This window comes from Aethalodelphis obliquidens, unplaced genomic scaffold (assembly GCF_003676395.1).
Source record: "Aethalodelphis obliquidens isolate GAN/ISIS:26980383/991018 unplaced genomic scaffold, ASM367639v1 scaffold78, whole genome shotgun sequence".
NCBI classification, from domain to species: domain Eukaryota; kingdom Metazoa; phylum Chordata; class Mammalia; order Artiodactyla; family Delphinidae; genus Aethalodelphis; species Aethalodelphis obliquidens.
Genome location: NW_020838022.1, coordinates 7,930,757 through 7,948,208, shown reverse-complemented (window position 1 = coordinate 7,948,208; position 17,452 = coordinate 7,930,757). Strand labels below are relative to the sequence as shown.

The 17,452-nt window shown below is 48.5% G+C and overlaps 1 protein-coding gene across 1 annotated transcript in view; it reads right to left on the bottom strand.

The window, feature by feature from the left end:
- The window catches only part of GPC4 (glypican 4), a 110,033-nt gene extending 100,645 nt beyond the window's left edge, over window positions 1–9,388 (bottom strand). The window contains exon 1 of the mRNA XM_027092422.1: window positions 8,654–9,388. Within this exon, the coding sequence (XP_026948223.1) occupies window positions 8,654–8,813 (160 nt within the window). The 5' untranslated portion in view covers window positions 8,814–9,388. The remainder of the gene's footprint in view (window positions 1–8,653) is intronic.
- Window positions 9,389–17,452: the final 8,064 nt, after the last annotated feature.

Below are 17,452 nucleotides of genomic sequence, written 5' to 3'. Positions count from 1 at the left end.
GATGGGTCCACAACCCAACCAGCACTACGTGCTACTCCTAATCAGGTAAGGAGTAGCAAGTAGTGCTGGGAAGCCAGGTAACCTAAACTTTCTATCTTCCCACATTTAAACCCTATCTACCTAATTCGAATGTAAGTGCCTCAAAAAAGCTTGATTCTGGTTTTAAAGGAACTCTTTGAATCCCCAGCACCTAGCATTCTGCTCTTGATAGAAGAGCTATTCAATCAATGATCGCGGGGCTTCCCTGGTGGCGCAGTGGTTGGGGGTCCGCCTGCCGATGCAGGGGACACGGGTTCGTGCCCCGGTCTGGGAGGATCCCACATGCCGCGGAGCGGCTGGGCCCGTGAGCCATGGCCGCTGAGCCTGCGCGTCCGGAGCCTGTGCTCCGCAACTGGAGAGACCACAACAGTGAGAGGCCCGCGTACCGGAAAAAAAAAAAAATCAATGATTGCGGATGACAAATTTCTGAAGGCCTTTTCTCCAAGTAGAATGCATGGGCTTTATGACAGCTGTTTCCATCATTTAGCTTTTCTGCTTACTTCCACATTCCCAGCTGTGTTCTGGATGGTTGTGCCGACCAGAAGCCTAGGGATTTACTGTACTTCTATTTCTTGATAAGATACTTGAAGAGAATAAACACATGGCAAAGAGGACATTAAAGTAAGGGATAAAGAGATTTCTTTTATTTTACCAATAAAGAGAGGGGAAGAAGTATCACCTAGCACACTGACAATCAATAAACAACAGCAAGGCTGGATTCCTGTCTAATTCTCTCCAAAGTACTCTCAATGTCCTAGTCTTATTTCTCCACCCTCAGCAAAGCATCACTGGTTATGGCATATACTTGCGTCTTGATTAAAAAATATTTTTCCCAAGTTTAACAGACGTTCCTGGACTTCCCTGGTGGCGCAGTGGTTAAGAATCCTCCTGCCAATGCAGGGGACAAAGGTTTGAGCCCTGGTCCGGGAAGATCCCACATGCTGCGGACCAACTAAGCCCATGCGCCACGCCACAACTACTGAGCCTGTGCTCTAGAGCCCACGAGCCACAACTACTGAAGCCCGCGTGCCTAGAGACCGTGCTCTGCAACGAGAAGCCACTGCAATGAGAAGACCGTGCCCCGCAACTGAAGAGTAGTCTCCGCTCGCCGCAACTAGAGAAAGCCCGCGTGCAGCAACGAAGACCTAACACAGCCAAAAATAAATAAAACAAATAAATTTTTAAATAAATAAACCAGACATTCCTCTTAAATCCAAGTTAGCCAAAATTGAAACAAGCATGCACTGGGTCTAAATCAAAGCTCTCTTCTGAGATAACACTTTGTGATGAATTTCATTGGAAAATTCAGAATCACAGAATCTCAGAGATGGAAGGGAACTCACAGATCATCTAGGGCACTGGTTCTCAACCATGGCCGCTCATTAGAGCCACTGAGGAGCTTTTAAAAAGTTACCAAGACCTAGCCCCACTGCCAGAAAGTATGATTTAATTGGTCTGGGGTGATGCCCAGGCACTAGTGGATTTTAAAAGCTCTCCAAGGGCTTCCCTGGTGGCGCAGTGGTTAAGAATCCACCTGCCAATGCAGGGGACATGGGTTCGATCCCTGGTCCGGGAAGATCCCACGTGCCGCAGAGCAACTAAGCCCATGCGCCACAACTACTGAAGCCCATGTGCCTAGAGCCCGTGCTCCGCAACAAGAGAAGCCACCGCAATGAGAAGCCCGTGCACCGCAATGAAGAATAGCACCGGCTCATCTCAACTAAGCCCGCACACAGCAACGAAGGCCCAACACAGCCAAAAATAAATAAATAAATAATTTTTTTTTTTTTTTAAAAAAAAGCTCTCCAGGTGCTTTAAAGCGTTGCCAGGGTTGAGAATCACTGATGTAATCCAGTATTCTAACAACCCCACTCCCATTTTTCAAATCGAGGAGAAAGAACCTCACCAAAGGTATCAGACAACTGATTTGTCACAGAGCTAGGCTAGAACTGCTCTTTTCAAGAAACCATGGCCTTTCCATGTAAACTACTCCACCTAGGACAGTGGGGTTTCTTCCCTCTTCCCCCGCCCTTCCTCCATTATTTCCTCTTTTCAATAACCCAATGTCCTCACCTATCCCAAAGTAAATGCATTTTCTGAATATACTCCGTCTTGGAATCCCATTGCATAATTCTTGACAATCTAAACTAGGTCTGTTTCCCTGTATCCACCCACTTGCTTCTTTCAAAGATCTCTGGGAGGTTAATCAGGCATGGCTGCCCCTTAAAGAAGCCATATTGCTTTTCCTCTAAGAGGCTGGACTCAGCCCACCCTTTTCACCATTATCATCACATGGGCCCTTTTTCAAATCCCTGGCAAGGCTCATCTCTGATTCTTTCAGCTCACTTAATTTCTAGTTTGTACCTGCCCTGCCATACCTCGTGGACTTCCCTCTTCTGCTGGCTTAAACTTTCCATTTTGTGAAAGATGCCTTTTTCCCTGAAGCACCTCTTTCACTCTGCCAGTTAGTCATGCCGGGTTCTTTTTTTCTTCCCCCAAGCAGCTGGTCTTTTTGATGTCTGGCACACATTTATCTGGGCTTCCAATAAGATGTTTTTACATAGTTTCCAGGCTTCCTGGAGGTTATTGACTTTTTTTTTTAACTCTTCCATTCAATTTTTTTCCTAATTTCTAACATTTGTTAGAGTTTCTTTTTCAAAGGTTGAATACCTGGTTGATGGAGCGCTTTGACTTTTCTCTCCCACCAGATTGCTGAATTAAATGCATCAGAACTTAAATATATTTCAAATTACCTCCAAGATGGAATTGCTTCATGAATTTTCTGCACTTTCATGTTCTCTATAGTAAGCAACAGATGTTTAGCCAAGTGGAATTGAAAATGCTAGTTTTTACCTGTTCGTATTTTAGTGTCTGCTTTTTTTTTTTTTTTTGGCCACACCACACGGCTTGTGGGTTCTTAGTTCCCCGACCAGGGCGTAGGAGGTGAAAGCGCGGAGCCCTAACTACTGGACCGCCAGGGAATTCCCCCGCTTATATAAACTATTGATATCCTTAAGCCTGTGTTCTTCACCTTGGTAAAAACAACAAATTTAAGATTTTATTTTTTTAAAGGTAATTGACGTGCATCAGACAGCTCTATATGCTGGATCTAAGGTGTTAAATTACTCTTCTCCATTTGTTCTAAATTGCCTCATCACAAGTCTCAACTGTTTGTTTCTTAAAAGAAGTATATCTCAAGGCGGAAAGAAAAACAGAATTCCGAATGCTTCTGAAAAATGCCTATGACACTCGGTTATTAATGAAGTGGTGAAGATGAGTACACTCCCAAAAGAATAAAAACATTCTCCAAGTTATAACAACATTTCTAGGAGACTTACTCTAAATTTATTTCACTTCAGAATGTTTAGACCCAAAAGCTTCCCAGGAGAGCAAGAGACCATGGGATGATGGTCTATCACCAAGGCAGTATAATCCCATGATAGCACCGGTGTCCGGCCAGACAAGGCGATACAATTATCTGTCATCCCCCTACCTGTTTAACAAATACTGCACCGCACTCGCGCACCTGGTACCATTGGGCACACAAAATGCCAGGAGCTGCCATCTGTCCTCAGGTTACTTACAGTTGAGCCAAGAAGACACACGTGTGCCTGCACACACGATGAACTAGGAAACAAGACAGCTGTGTGCAAAGACCATGGATCCGATGTAACAGACAAGAGGCAGTTAAGAACTATTTAAAACGGCCTCCCAACAGCTCTCCCTGCTTTCCCCTTGCCTCACCAACCCTGAACTCTGCAGTGCCACTAGTTATCTTCCTGAAACAGCCTGACTAACGAAATTCCCCTCCTCAGAAGCTATCGTGGGCTCCCCATGACCCAGGAAATACAATTTACAGTCCTTCTACTGTTAACATTAGATTGTCTCTGTCTGGGTACAACACTTTGCCTGCAGAGGACACGACTGGATCTCTCTACTAGAGCATCAGCATAGTGCTGTGATGATGGTCTTTTACCAGTTAGTTGCTGGTCCTCTCATAGCTTATGTTTCTAAGACCAGCCCCCTATGGGAGTTGGGAAGGTACTTTCTTATTATCTGTACAACACAGCATAGACTATACTTTGGGTCAGATAAGACCTAGGGTTCAAATCCCACCTCCAACATTAACTAGCTGTAAGACTGCGAATAGATTTCTAAATCCCTCTGAATCTGTTTGTCTGTAAAATGGGGATGATGAATATAATCATCATTCTGATTTTATATGGTTGCTGTGGACTTTAAATGAGACGATCTTGTTTAGGACCAGGCCCAGGGAAAGCACTTAATAGCCACCAGCTCTTTTCATCTTTTCATTGAAGCCAAAATGCATTTTTGGTGAACATATATGGCAACCACCTCAGGGCTAAAACAGATGTTATTGGGGAGCCACAGACCCCTTCCCAACTGACTTAGATAATCACTGATGTTTCCCTTGCTGAGACAACAAAAAACCTTCCTTTTTCATTCCTCGGTCTACTCTCCAGCTAATCCTGAAATTGCGTGCAACCCAACGTGAGTCAAACAAAAAAGGAAAATAGTAATTATGCTGAATCAAACATTTTATATTTGTATGTTCTAACTAGAGATTGAGCTGCATAAGCCGGAACTTTTACCAAGTTCTTTTTTGAGCATGTCCAGGAGATAGTCCCTGTACTACTTGGGACAATTTCTATACTGACAGGTGAGAAAAATCACAAGTTCTCTGCAAAATCCAACTCATCTACTTAAAGTAGGTAAGAGGGAATACAATTCTTGAAGACATATGCTGTGTGTCTTACATGGAATAATCAACGCAGTATCAGAAAGTATTCCTGGGGCTTCCCTGGTGGCGCAGTGGTTGAGAGTCCACCTGCCGATGCAGGGGACGTGGGTTCGTGCCCCGGTCCGGGAAGATCCCACATGCCGCGGAGCGGCTGGGCCCGTGAGCCACGGCTGCTGAGCCTGTGCGTCCGGAGCCTGTGCTCCGCAACGAGAGGCCACAGCAGTGAGAGGCCCCGCAAAAAAAAAAAAAAAAAAAAGAAAGAAAAAAAAAAAAGTATTCCTACTTCTCCAGCACATGTTTTCCCATGTAATCCTAACATACCTTATGTGATTCCCTCAGAGGTACACATGTGAGCATGCGTGCACACTCACAGGTGCACTGGTCATGAGCGTAAATGGGAACAGGAAAATAAAAACTCCCAAATCACACCTGTGATGCAAAGTTCTCCTTGGTATCATTCGATGTCACTGTGGAAGGGACCTTTGGCAAGGTGAAGTAGGTTTCTAACCAACTGCCTCACTCTTCAAGACAATTACAAGCAAAGATTAGATTAGTAATAAATGCCAATTGTTGCATATCCTTTATCCTGTCCTTACGGAGGGAGGTGCAATGAGAATGGTAAGATTTTACAATTCCTTGTTATAAATACTATTTTTTTTTTTTTTTTACTATTGAACTACCATTAGTAAGTTAATATCCTAGTCCCAAATCCCTTCTCCCTTGAACTCCCCGGGTACTCCTTTCTCATCTGTACCACTCATATGGTCCTTATTGCACACCATGTTGTATTCCAATCGTGTGTGTGCAAGGTTATCTCCCTATTACCTGGGAAGGTCCTGGTAGCAGAGGCCCTCCCGTCCTTCTTGCTGCCCCCATGATGCTAAGCACAGAATATCGCACACAGTAGGTCCTCCAAAAGATATGCCCATTGAAGCTGAACAAAAACCCATCCTTTGTGTTAAAGATCCCTTTTGATCATGGCATCTGGGCTACACATTATTTGGTTAAGTTCAGGGGTCAAGTGGATAGGCAATGCAGGACCTAGGTCGGAGCCCTGTCAGCATGGTGTACTCCCCGACACCCTTGTGAGCACATCAAATTATCTTAATTATAATCTAAAAAGACTGAACCGTTCCTTAAGAACGTGGAGTATTCTCAAAACCTCTTCAAACCTCTAGAAGGCAAGTGCAAGGCCATCAAGAATCAAACCTTAAACTTGGGGCTAGGCACCCAGACACTGTGACCCTTTGCCTGGAAAACAATCCTGGACTTTTTGCACTTAAGAAAACATACGCACACACCCCCAACCAAAGAAAGTGCCTGGCAACTAATTCATTCAAGTCGCTACGTTGAGTATGCTCTCCCAAATGACCAAAATTATCTGAGTGGAGCCCAGGGAAGACAACGACAATGTATGCAGCTGGAGAGGCCAGGGTGATGGTAAAGATTACCCCGTTTCTATACTGGCCGTCTAAAGGTATTTACTTGGGTCTGTCTGTGTTGTGACAGTGTCCTAGACTCAAATGAATGCCTCTAACACTCCACATTTTTGAGCCATTCAGTCATGCATTTTTGTTATTGTTGAAAGTGGTGCGAAATTGCACTGCATGAGCTAAAGTCCTTGGTGGTCTTCCAAGGATTCCAGCTAAAAAGGCACTTCCTTTGTTCCTCGGGAGAATGCAGTCCAGTAGGTCATTCAAAAGGGGAAATAAAAGCAGCAGCCCTGGGAGGGAGATGAAGGACAAGACAAAAAGAATAAAATGTTTTGGGTGTGAGCACATTAGCTTCCATTTCCTGCTGCTGGTCACTAATAACGCTCTTATCTTTAGGGGGAATATGTCCAGAGAAATATTTATGCAAAAACATTCCTCAGGTGTTTTCTGGGGACCATGACAATCAAAGGGAACACCTAGCACTGTCCTTGGGCACCCTTCAAACTTCATTTTTCCTGAGATGCTGGCGGGGGAAGATGTCCTGCCCTTGCAAGCCTGCACAGAACACAGCTGGAGAAAGTGGGGAGGACAATTTCACAGCCCACTCCCCGAACGCCTCCAGTCCACCTCAAAGGCACATATTGTTTTGCATGAGCAGAAGATGAAAACTTGTCACGTTCCCATTAAGTGCATCGCTGCATCTATCCCTTCAAAATGTGGGAATGACAACTGTAACCTTCACGCCAATCATCTCCACTGGGCCCCGGGCCCAAACCGTGCAGGGCACAAAGACCCCAGGTCTGACCTGTGGAGCCCCCAAGCTTCAGTGGCTACTGGCTCAACTTTACTTTTTCGAGCGGGGCGGAAGGGAGAGGGGAAAGAAAGAGGGCTTCTTGGGGCTCTACAACCAATAAAATCGTGCCGCTGTGAAGACAGACGTGAGCTCCCCAAAAAACAAGCAGCTCAAGGGCAAACAGTCTCTAATCAGTAACGTGCGAGGTACTTGATACCTCCCAAGGTGCGTGGGGTCCTAGGCTGCTCCAACCATTTCTTAGGTTCTATTTCTAGATAGATGCCGGTCACACAAGAAAAGTGCCCAGCAACTTCCCTCAACTACCTTTGTAATTTTTATGTAATTGATGACTGCACTTAATCTCCAAGGTTATTAATAGCCCTTCCCAAATAATGACCCCCAAGTCTTCCTAAGCCTTTGGAAGCGCCTGGTTGAAATTACAGTATTTCCTTTGCTGGCTGCCGGCCCCCTGCCCGCCCCACCCGGGTGACCAACACCGCGAGGCAAAGGCGCGCTCTGCTCACTTCCATGAAAGGTTTGGAATGGAGGCTTGGCCCCCGGGGCTCGAATCGCTCACTTCTCCGTTAGGTTAAGCTGGCCATCAGCCAGCTAGATTCGTGGTTCTTTCCGAACCCTCGGGGCGAAGAGGCTACCTGCGCGGCCCCTGGCCCCAGCGCGGCCCGCGGGACTTCGCGCAACAGTTGGCCTCTGCGAATGAGTGCCACCCAGAGGGGATCGGCCCGGCCACAGCCGCCAGCCTGGCGAGGAGGGGCGAAGGGCACCCGCCGCAAAGCTGCCTCCCCAGCGCTGCAAGAAGGGCTTTCACAAACACCCCACGCACCCCCAGCGCCGAAACCCGGTGAACTTTTTCACAGGCTAAGTGGTCTCTATTTGCATAACCATCTCCCAACTGAGATTCAGGCTTCCAGTAATCAGTCCTTTCAAAGATTTGTAATTTAAAGTGCAATTAACCCTTAAAATGAGGTGAGAAATAAAGAAAAAGGGGAAAATACCCTTCTCGTCCAACACGTTCCGGAAAGCAGGAGAGTCCCCAAAAGTCAGGGTTTGGAGGGGTGGAGAGTCGTTTGCTTTTTAAAGGCCACTTCGAAAGCCGCTGTAGCTACTAAAACTCCTAATCCGTGTCAGCGGTGGAAGAGAGGCGGGGAGTGGGTTTTTAAAGAACATCAATGAAACATCAAGTTCCACGTTTTGCGCCCCCCGGAACCTGGCAACCTCCACCCTCCCCGACCTCTCGTCACCCACACAACAAAGCGGGGAGCCCAGTAAGGAGTTCAACCCGGAAAAGGCGAGGGAGCCGGTGACACGCACTTTGCGGGCCAGAGTCCTCTGGGGCTTCCTGGGACCAGGGAGACCGCGGGAGGGGGGGTGGGGGAAGGAAGCTGAGCGCGGGAGTGCCGCCGGGTAACTCGGCGGCGCCCCTCCGCCTGCTGCGCACCCGGGGCCCCGGCGTCCGCAGCGAACGCTCTGCGTCGGGGCTCGCTCCGGCGCGCCTGCCCATTTCTCCGTCTCGGCTACCTGCGTCCGGCGCGAGGGGCGGCGGGGCGAGGGGGCTTCTGCGGCCCCTTCTCCCGTCTCTGCGCTCGCCTCCCGGGGGCTCCCACCTACCGTTGATCTCGTGCGTGGGGGCATCGTTCTTGTCGAAGCCTTTGGACACGTAGAGACGTCGCACTTCCGAGCAACTTTTCGACTTGAGCTCGGCAGCCAGCAGCGCGGCGCTGAGCGCGGCCAGGGTGCAGAGCAGCGCGGGCAAGACGAACCGTGCCATGGTGCCGGCCGGGGCGGACGCGCTCCCACCTTCGGGGCGGGACGGAAAGTGGCGGGCGGGCGCGGAGTCGGGGGCTCGCGAGCGGAGTCTGAGGGCGAGGGGAGTTGGAGGAGGAGGAGGAGAGCAGGAGGAGGAGACGCGGGGCGAAAAGTGGAGCTGGGCCTCGCGCGTCAGGCAACGGTCCCCGGTGCCAGGCGCCCAGCCCGGGGAGGAGGAGGAGGGCGTGGAGGCGGTGCGCGGCCCAGGGGAGCGGAGGCGCGGGCCGGTGACCTCCCGGCTCCGCGGGGGCAGCGATCGGGGCGGGCTGGCCGGAGGCGGGACAGGGGCGCGGGGAAGGAGGGGAAGGTGGCAGGCGCCGCGGGGGCCGAGGAGGGCGTGAGGGGCGGCGGCGGGCGCTCGCGGCGCGCGGCTCGGGCTGCCCGGCGCTGGTCCGCCCTGCTAGCTCGGCTCGGCTCGGCTCGCTCTGCCCTCGGCCGCACGGCTGTGCCCTCTTCAGCTCTGCCGCTGATTGACTGGCCGGCGTGCGCGGCGACGCTCGACAAACTTGGCCCAGCGGGCGGCACTCAGGGGGAGGGGGCGGGCGGCGGGGGGGCCGGAGACGGGCGGGAGCAAGCAGGGCCGGGACGGGAGAAAACCTGGAAGCGGGGTTGGATCCGGAGCGTCCAAATCCACTTCCTAGGGGGCCCGCACCGGGCGCGCAACGCGCCCTCGCGCGACACGCCCTCGCGCGACACGCCCCGCGGGACTCCTCCCTCCTTCCCTCCTCCCGGGAGGCGGGGAGCCTGCCCGCCGCCCCCAACCCGGGGAGGACAGGCTGACTTCTCCGGGGTGAAGGGCCCAAGTCCCAGGGGACCGAGAGCCTGGGGACTTGAAACCCACGTCCGAGTCCTAGGCCTTCTGCGCGCGGCCACCTGACCCGCTGCCCGCGGGCCAAAGCCGGACGGAGCCCTCCGGCCTCGATACCTAACCACCAGCACCCCTCCGCCGCTGCTACAGCCCCGCAGCCTGGAGGACGCCCGTAACCGCCCAGCTCCTGGGCTAGGAGTGGAAAGCGCTGGCATTAATCTCATTGTTTGAAGCGGGCACCAGAGGGACTTGGGACTCCGAGCTGGCCCTAGAGCCTCACCTGGCCTCCTCAGACCTGCTTTCCGTCAGACGGTGCTCATGGAGCACCGACCTGTTCGGAAACCTGGCAGGCATTCTCAGCACCCCCAGCCCCCAGTCTGGTTCTGCTACAGGTCTAATCAAACCCTGAAGCGGGAGAACCGCTGCCCTGCCAACCGCAGAGCAAATTCAGGGTTGACCTTGGAAACCTTCTGGCCCAAACCCCCCTTCACGAAGGGAAACTGGGGCCCAGAGAAGAGAAGCGACTTGCTGATAGCATGTAGCTGGCGCGGGGAGGGGGGGTGTCCAGAACCCGGGACTTGACTCCCAGGTCACATGGAATAAAGGTAGCCCAGGAACCCCCTTCCCCTCTGCCCTTAAGCCTCTTAACAGAGTCTCACACCTCTCTGGGTCCCTGTCTCCACTTAGCCACCTGAAAACTGGAAATGGGTGAGTCTTCCCACCTTCTAAGCTTTGTCACATTCCATTAATGAGTGTTTTTGAAGCTTCTAGGGCTCCTTTAATGAAGGGAACTGTGCAGATTGAGAACTTGTCATTACGGTTGTTATTGTTACAATCTGCTGTAAGAGGTTAGGGTGAGAAGCGCCTCAGACACCTCGGGAGTGTGCTGGGAACTGGGCAGATAAAAGGGGCTGGAACTTATTATTTGGCTAGACTCTCAATTCCCATAAAACTACATAGGGTGAAGATATGAACCATCATTACAATTATCACCCTCATGGGGTTTGTTGAGACTTCCTCCACTGTTGTTTGCGAACCTCCTTGACATGGTTGGCTGTGAGGAGCTGTAGAAAGTAGCTAGCTGTTGTTTTGAAAGCCCACTGCAGACTCTTCTACATTTTATTAACTCTTGGAGATCATCAGCAGAAACAGACAGACTGTGACCCGTCTATAAGTGGAACTTAAATTTCCAGTTTCGGTGGGTTGGCATAACATTTAACTCTGCAGCTAGGAGAGGAGTCTTTCTAAATAAGCAAACTCAGCTACAGATGAATTTCCTGCCATTTTCGAGGGACTTTCAAATGGTCCAGGTTTTCCTTAAACGGATAACCGTCAGGTCCTCAAGGCATTGCTAGGGCTTAGCCCAGAGCACTTTTAACTTTCATTGATTGATGCATTTACTCAAAGATGTTCTTTACCAAAAAGAATACGATCTGAGATGCAACCAACATTAATAATAAAATGAAACCCAGCCACTGTAAGCGGGAAAAAGATACTCCCAAACTATGAAGCCCAAATCAGAGAAAGCTTCCTTTCATACCAAGTCCAGGGGGAACTCATTCCTTGCCCCCCAGTTTACTCGGCTCTTCCTGTTCGTGTATTATTAACCAAAACTTAAGCCTTTTCCACCAGAAACAGTAACCTCTGGCTAGAAACGGATCTGGACAAGTCTGAACTTTACCACGCAAGCCAGGAACCCCAAGCCCTGCTTAGAGGCGGCTCCCACTTCAAAGCCTCCTTTCATGTAAATACAAACAGGGTGAACAACTGGCAATCTATGAAACAAATACCATCCAGCTTCCCTTTTCTGATGGCCCGAAGCTCCTCCTTCCCTCCCCCCACTCCCATTCCAGTTTTCCTGTGCTCCTTAGTAGAGGTGTATCTACTCTGTAAGTTCTCTGAATGCCAAAAAATGGATTGGGGTCTGCAGGTAGAGTGCAAGAATCAACAACTCCTCAGGATGATTAACCTTCATAGAGCCCTTTTGGGGGGCTTTTTAAAAACTGAGATAAAATACATTAACAGGGAATTCCCTGGTGGTCCAGTGGTTAGCACTCGCGCTTTCACTCCCAGGGTCTGGGTTCGATCCCTGGTCAGGGAAATAGGATCTCGCAAGCTGCCCAGTGCGGTCAAAAAAATAAAAGTACAATTTGGTGGCATTTAGTACGTTCACCATGGTGCACAACCATCACCGCTATCTAGTTCCAGAATATTTGCAGCATCTCAAAAGAAAACACATTAAGTCCATTCCCTCCTCTCCCCAACCCCTGGCAACCACTAATCTGCTTTCTGTCGCTATAGATTTGCCAATTCTGGACATTTCATATAAAAGGAATCATGTCACATGTGGCCTTTTGCATCTCGCTGCCTTCACTTAGCATCATGTTTTTAAGACCTATCCATGTGGTGGCATGTGTCAGCACTTCCTTTTTATGGCTGAATAGTATTCCATTTTATGGACACACCACTTTTGGTCATATAGTACTTTAGAGTTTGCAAAGTGCTTCCAGGCACACTCCCATACTGATTTTTAAAATAGATCAGCAGGGACTTCCCTGGTGGTCCAGTGGTTAAGACTTTGTGTTTCCAATGCAGGGGGTGCGGGTTTGATCTCTGGTCAGGGAACTAGGATCCCACATGACATGCGGCGTGGCCAAAAATTAATAATAATAATAATAATAAATCAACAAACTGAGTCGCACTGAAGTTATGTGGCTTGTCCACAGCCACAGAGCTCTTGAGTGGCTGAACCAAGACTGAAAAAAATGTAAGGCCTTCGACTGAATCTCATATGAGTGTCCCTATTTCAGATTAATAAATGTTTATTGAGCACCTACTATGTGCCAGATGCTGCCCAGCCCTAGAGAGAGGGGAGATATACAAGCCGAAAGGAGTTCACGGTTTACTGTATTTGTGGTACAGTTGGTCTTCCCAGGTGAGGCATTTCTCCTGATGCAGCACTGGGGTATGTTCGCTGGTGGGCAGAGGGAACAAAGTATGTACTCGCTGCTGCTGTCCTTAAGAATTAGTTGAGTTAGGTCCATTCTCTCAGCTTTGGGGGCCCTTCTCTTGGCCTGCTGGGAAACTGCTTTGGTTGCCAAATAGGCGGACAAAGAGTAGGATGTGGCTTCCTCCCTTAGGATAGGTCTCGTGGGCCTCTAGTCTCTCCGCCTACCATACCCAGCCCTCCCACAGCCATCAGAGTGAGCCTTTGACATCACTTGAACAATGTCCCTCCCCTGCTTAACCCTGCCCCTCTCCCCCATGGTACCCTATTGCTTTCCAGGTCAATTGCCAAGTCATTCAGCAGCTCTGGATCTTTGCTATTGGGCCATAGTCTACATTACCAAGTTTCTCACTGGGCCTCCCCAACCCTGTATCATTCTCCATCATGCCTGCATCCTCACCCTGCCCCTGCTGGGAATACCTTTTCATTCCCCTCCATTCTTTGGACAAGTCCTTCATACTCATCCATCAAAACTCAGCTGAGATAGTACCTCTTCTTGGAAAGCCTTCATAGATCCCCCCAAGCAGAGCTAATGGCTCCTGCTTCTAGGCCTCCAGAGCACTGTCTTTATAAAATGACTACCACATTTGTGCCTTAGCAGAGGTCCTGATTTCTCTGAGGATTCCTCGACCCCCAGCCTCCAAAAGGCTTTTTAGGCTTTTTGTGTAAATGCCTGTTGCCTGCAAGGGTACAGGTTCACCTGTTGGGCAGTATCCCAGGGGAAAACAAAGACCTAGAATTGTATCTGAAATCTCCTGATTTGGGGTTTTTTTTTGGCCAGGCAGCACAGCTTGCAGGATCTCAGTTCCCCAACCAGGGATTGAACCCGAGCCACTGCAGTGAAAGCAGCAAATCCTAACCGCTAGACCACCAGGGAACTCCCTGAAATCTCCTGATTTTTAAATTAGTTACTACTTCAGAACTCTTAAAAGCTTCCTGGACAAACTCAGCCTGTCTTCAGCCTAGATCTCACCAAGTAACTTTCCTCCCTCGCTCCACACCTCTCCTTTTCAAGCAACCAAGCAAGTAGTGTCTTCTTACCACTTCCTGTGAACAAAAGTTGGTTCTGCGAAGGCCCTAGAAACTTGAAAGACCAGAGGCCTTTGAGGAGCTGGCATCTTGCCTGGGGAGGTAAGATCCATATCTACATGGAGAAAGACACTGGCGAAGAAAGCAGAAGGCAATGCACGTCCCTCAGGACACTCATCCCAATTTGCTGTTTGTTTCATGGTGGCCCCTCTCCTCTTGGTCCCTCTGGAAATTTACAGAAGTACCAGTAATTGAAGGATCAGCCACTTTGAAGAAGTTGATGTGTGTGGTCTGTTCCTGTCTCCTTACTCCTGACCTCCCTTCAGTATTCTCTCTCTAGTGCCTGAAGCTTGCCTTACTTTTCCTTCTCTCTCAGAGAGCTCATCTGTGTTTACAGCTTTAATCACCAACTCCAGGTACCTAGCCACCATACTTTCCTGTTTGTGTCAGGGTTGCCCCCAGTTTTCCCCAGGCCATAGGTGCCACACTCCCTCTCTCTGTATTAAAAACTTGGACTGAGTCTTCCTTTCCACTCAACAGCCATCAACCTTTGTCCAAGTTCTATTACCTTTTGTCTGGACTGGTAGAGCCAACACCTAACAGATCTCCAACTTCTCCCTCCATCCATCCACCCAGGGGCTGTCACAGAATCAACTTCCAATAACATGATTTCCAAGTGTCACACTCTTTGGTGAAAAAAGAATTCCATAGGAAGACAATCTCACAATAATAACACATTTGTTTAGTGCGGCAGAGTTTAGGTATTGCTTCCACATGTATTATCTGTGAAGCATGTATTATTTTCCATAACTTACGGGTGAGGAAACTGGCTCGGAGTCTTAAATTGAGGTCCTCTGAGTCCAAGTTCAATGATGTAGTCACTTCTCACTATGTTCCAAGCCCAGAATATACCCAGGAAAACTTTGAGGACAGTGCAAGGCTGATGTGTAAAGGAGTGGAGAAGGTAGGTCTCCTTTTGGACCATGAAGGATGGGGAAGAATCACTAGGCAGCGAGGATTGGGGATTATGAGGCCAGTGAAGACACCATCTTGACCAAGTACAGGTTCATCCGGGTGACTATCACGAAATACGGTGCCAGATAAGGGGGACACATTACCCTGGGAGGATGGTGCCATCTTGATCCTATCAACACTGAAGATTTATAAGCGGAGAGTGAAAAGATACAAGTAGTCCGTTCGAAAGAATGAAGTGAGGAGGCGTAGGACAGACTGAAAAGAGGCAAGTTAGGCCATGGCAGTCTTCTCAGCCAAGTGATAAAGCCCCAACGATTCCTTATCCGGGGATTCTTTATGAAGAGCAGAAAATAAACACAAGACATGGGCTTCCCTGGTGGCGCAGTGGTTGAGAGTCCGCCTGCCGATGCAGGGGACACGGGTTCGTGCCCCGGTCCGGGAAGATCCCACATGCCGCGGAGCGGCTGGGCCCGGGAGCCATGGCCACTGAGCCTGTGCATCTGGAGCGTGTGCTCCGCAACGGGAGAGGCCACAACGGTGAGAGGCCCGCGTACCGCAAAAAAAAAAAAAGAAAAAGAAAATAAATAGAAGACAGAAGAAAGGTAGTGTTGCCCAGTGAAAGAGGCGAGGCTATAGGGTCAGGCAGACCAAGAGCTGAATCCTGGTTCTGCTACTTCCTGTCTGTGTGTCCCTAGATAAGTAACTTACCCTCCCTGAGCCTCCCTTTCCTCATGTGTCATGCCTACCCTGTGAAGATTACAAGAGAAAACATATGAAAAGAATTCCTCTTGGCCTGGAGCATGTCAAATTCCTTTATGTGCCCTCAGCACCGAGTATGGAGGAGAAAATATCTATTCATTGAAATAATCGGAAAGCACTTACCATACAGCCTGGTACAAAGCATCCATTTATTTATCCATTCACTCATTCCTTCATTCAACACATATTTAGAAGATCAGTACTCTTTCAGGCTTTGGGAATATATTCATGAATAAAACAATGTCTCTTCTCTCACGGAGCCTAAAATTTGGGACTCAATCAATATGAGCCAATACTATTGTTATTATGGTTATTATAAATTCCATCTACTTCACAGTTTGTGCAGATCCAGCCCTGTCAGCATTGAATGCTATTTAGCGGGATAATAAATTGGTCTGATAATTTTGTATTGGGATACATGAATTACCTCTGTATTGGTCCATAATTAGCATTGAATTATACAAGTTGTAGAGCAGAGAGGGATCTGAGTTACTTTCATACAGTATGGCTCTGTCACTACAGGGAAGGTGTTTCTTATTATCCCCATTTTCCTGATGAGATAACTGAGGCCCAGAGAGTAACGTGGACATTTTTATGCAATAATCACATATCTACTGGTATTGATATTTTCTCATACTTTATTACTGGGGCAAAAGTTTCATGAAGTATGTAGTTTGTAAAAATTCCGACTCATGTCTCATGCTTGTAGGAGAACAAAAACCAAAGGTGGTATGGGAAGAGATCTTTTGTCTCTGGTCTTGGTCTTCTGTACACCTAAGCTCTTATTTATAGTCTAATTTATAGAGAGGATTTCTAATTAATGGGAAAAACAAACCACTTTTCAGTGGGCACACTTCCATGTGATGGCAAAACTCTAGCTGTTGGCTGTAATTTGCCTTACAGCTTTAGATATAAAATGTGTATTTCAATATAATTGGGAGAGAGTTCCTTCTGTAATTTACCCAGGGGACATAAATGGTTCATTGATGGAAAGAAAATTATTTCTTCATATCCTTCTGATTAAATAAAAGTACTAAGTGTTTGGCATTTAGGTTGTGAAGGCGCTTCTGGAACATTCATTTTTCAAAATTGTTTATGTAACTCTTCCACATCTCGCCTAGCTGATGAGAAAATCGCACAGGCAAAAAGGTAGCATGGAGGCAGGAAACCGAGCATGGTCTGAGTAGAGGCTACTAGAATGGGCGATCTGGAAGGGACCTTGGCATTTGTCTAGTCAGTCCACCTGAAACCTGACCTTTCCTTTTTTGTTTGAAATTTCAAGCCAGGGAAAGACTGTCAGAGGCAAAACATGGGTTCTGTCTAGAACAGTGGCCATATTAATGGTGTTTGTTTAACCTGGCTGCTTCTACCCAGGATTTTACCTGAGAACGCAGGCTCCTAGGTATCGGGCACACTGTGGCTCAAGGTGGCGAAGGACACCCAGGGACACATGGCACTGCCTAGTGCATTTTATATTTATTCTCTGCTTTGTTTAGATAAACAGACAAGCCGTCTGGTGGCAGCTTCACACTTGCAGGGCTCCAAGAAGCTGAAGGGCGCCCTCCCCAACACGGGCCCTGAACATTTTGAAACCAGTTCCTCTGTGAGCATCAGGATACTGAGCTACCGCAGAACCAAGCCCCCTTTAGAAAGCACCAGAATGTTTTAAAGGAAGTTCTTAATGAAGTGCCAATTTAGCCCTTTTATTTATTTATTTTTTCCCCCGTCTTCTCCTCCTCTTCTTTTTCTTCTTTTTCCCTAGCTCCATCATCCCTGCTTTTATGTGAAGAGACAATGTGCATTTTTAAGAAGTCCCAGCAGGGAGCAGGCCTTATTATTCCAAAGAGATACCACAGATAAAAAGAACTGAAGAGAGTCAGGGTCAGACATAGTTTGACATTGTCATTTTCTAACCAGTGCTGGGTAATGTCTACAGAACGGCTGCTCTTGCTGCCGCTCGAACAATAACACATTCAAATGAGCAAGGAAACCATTAAACCTGGACACACATTCCGGGCCTCTC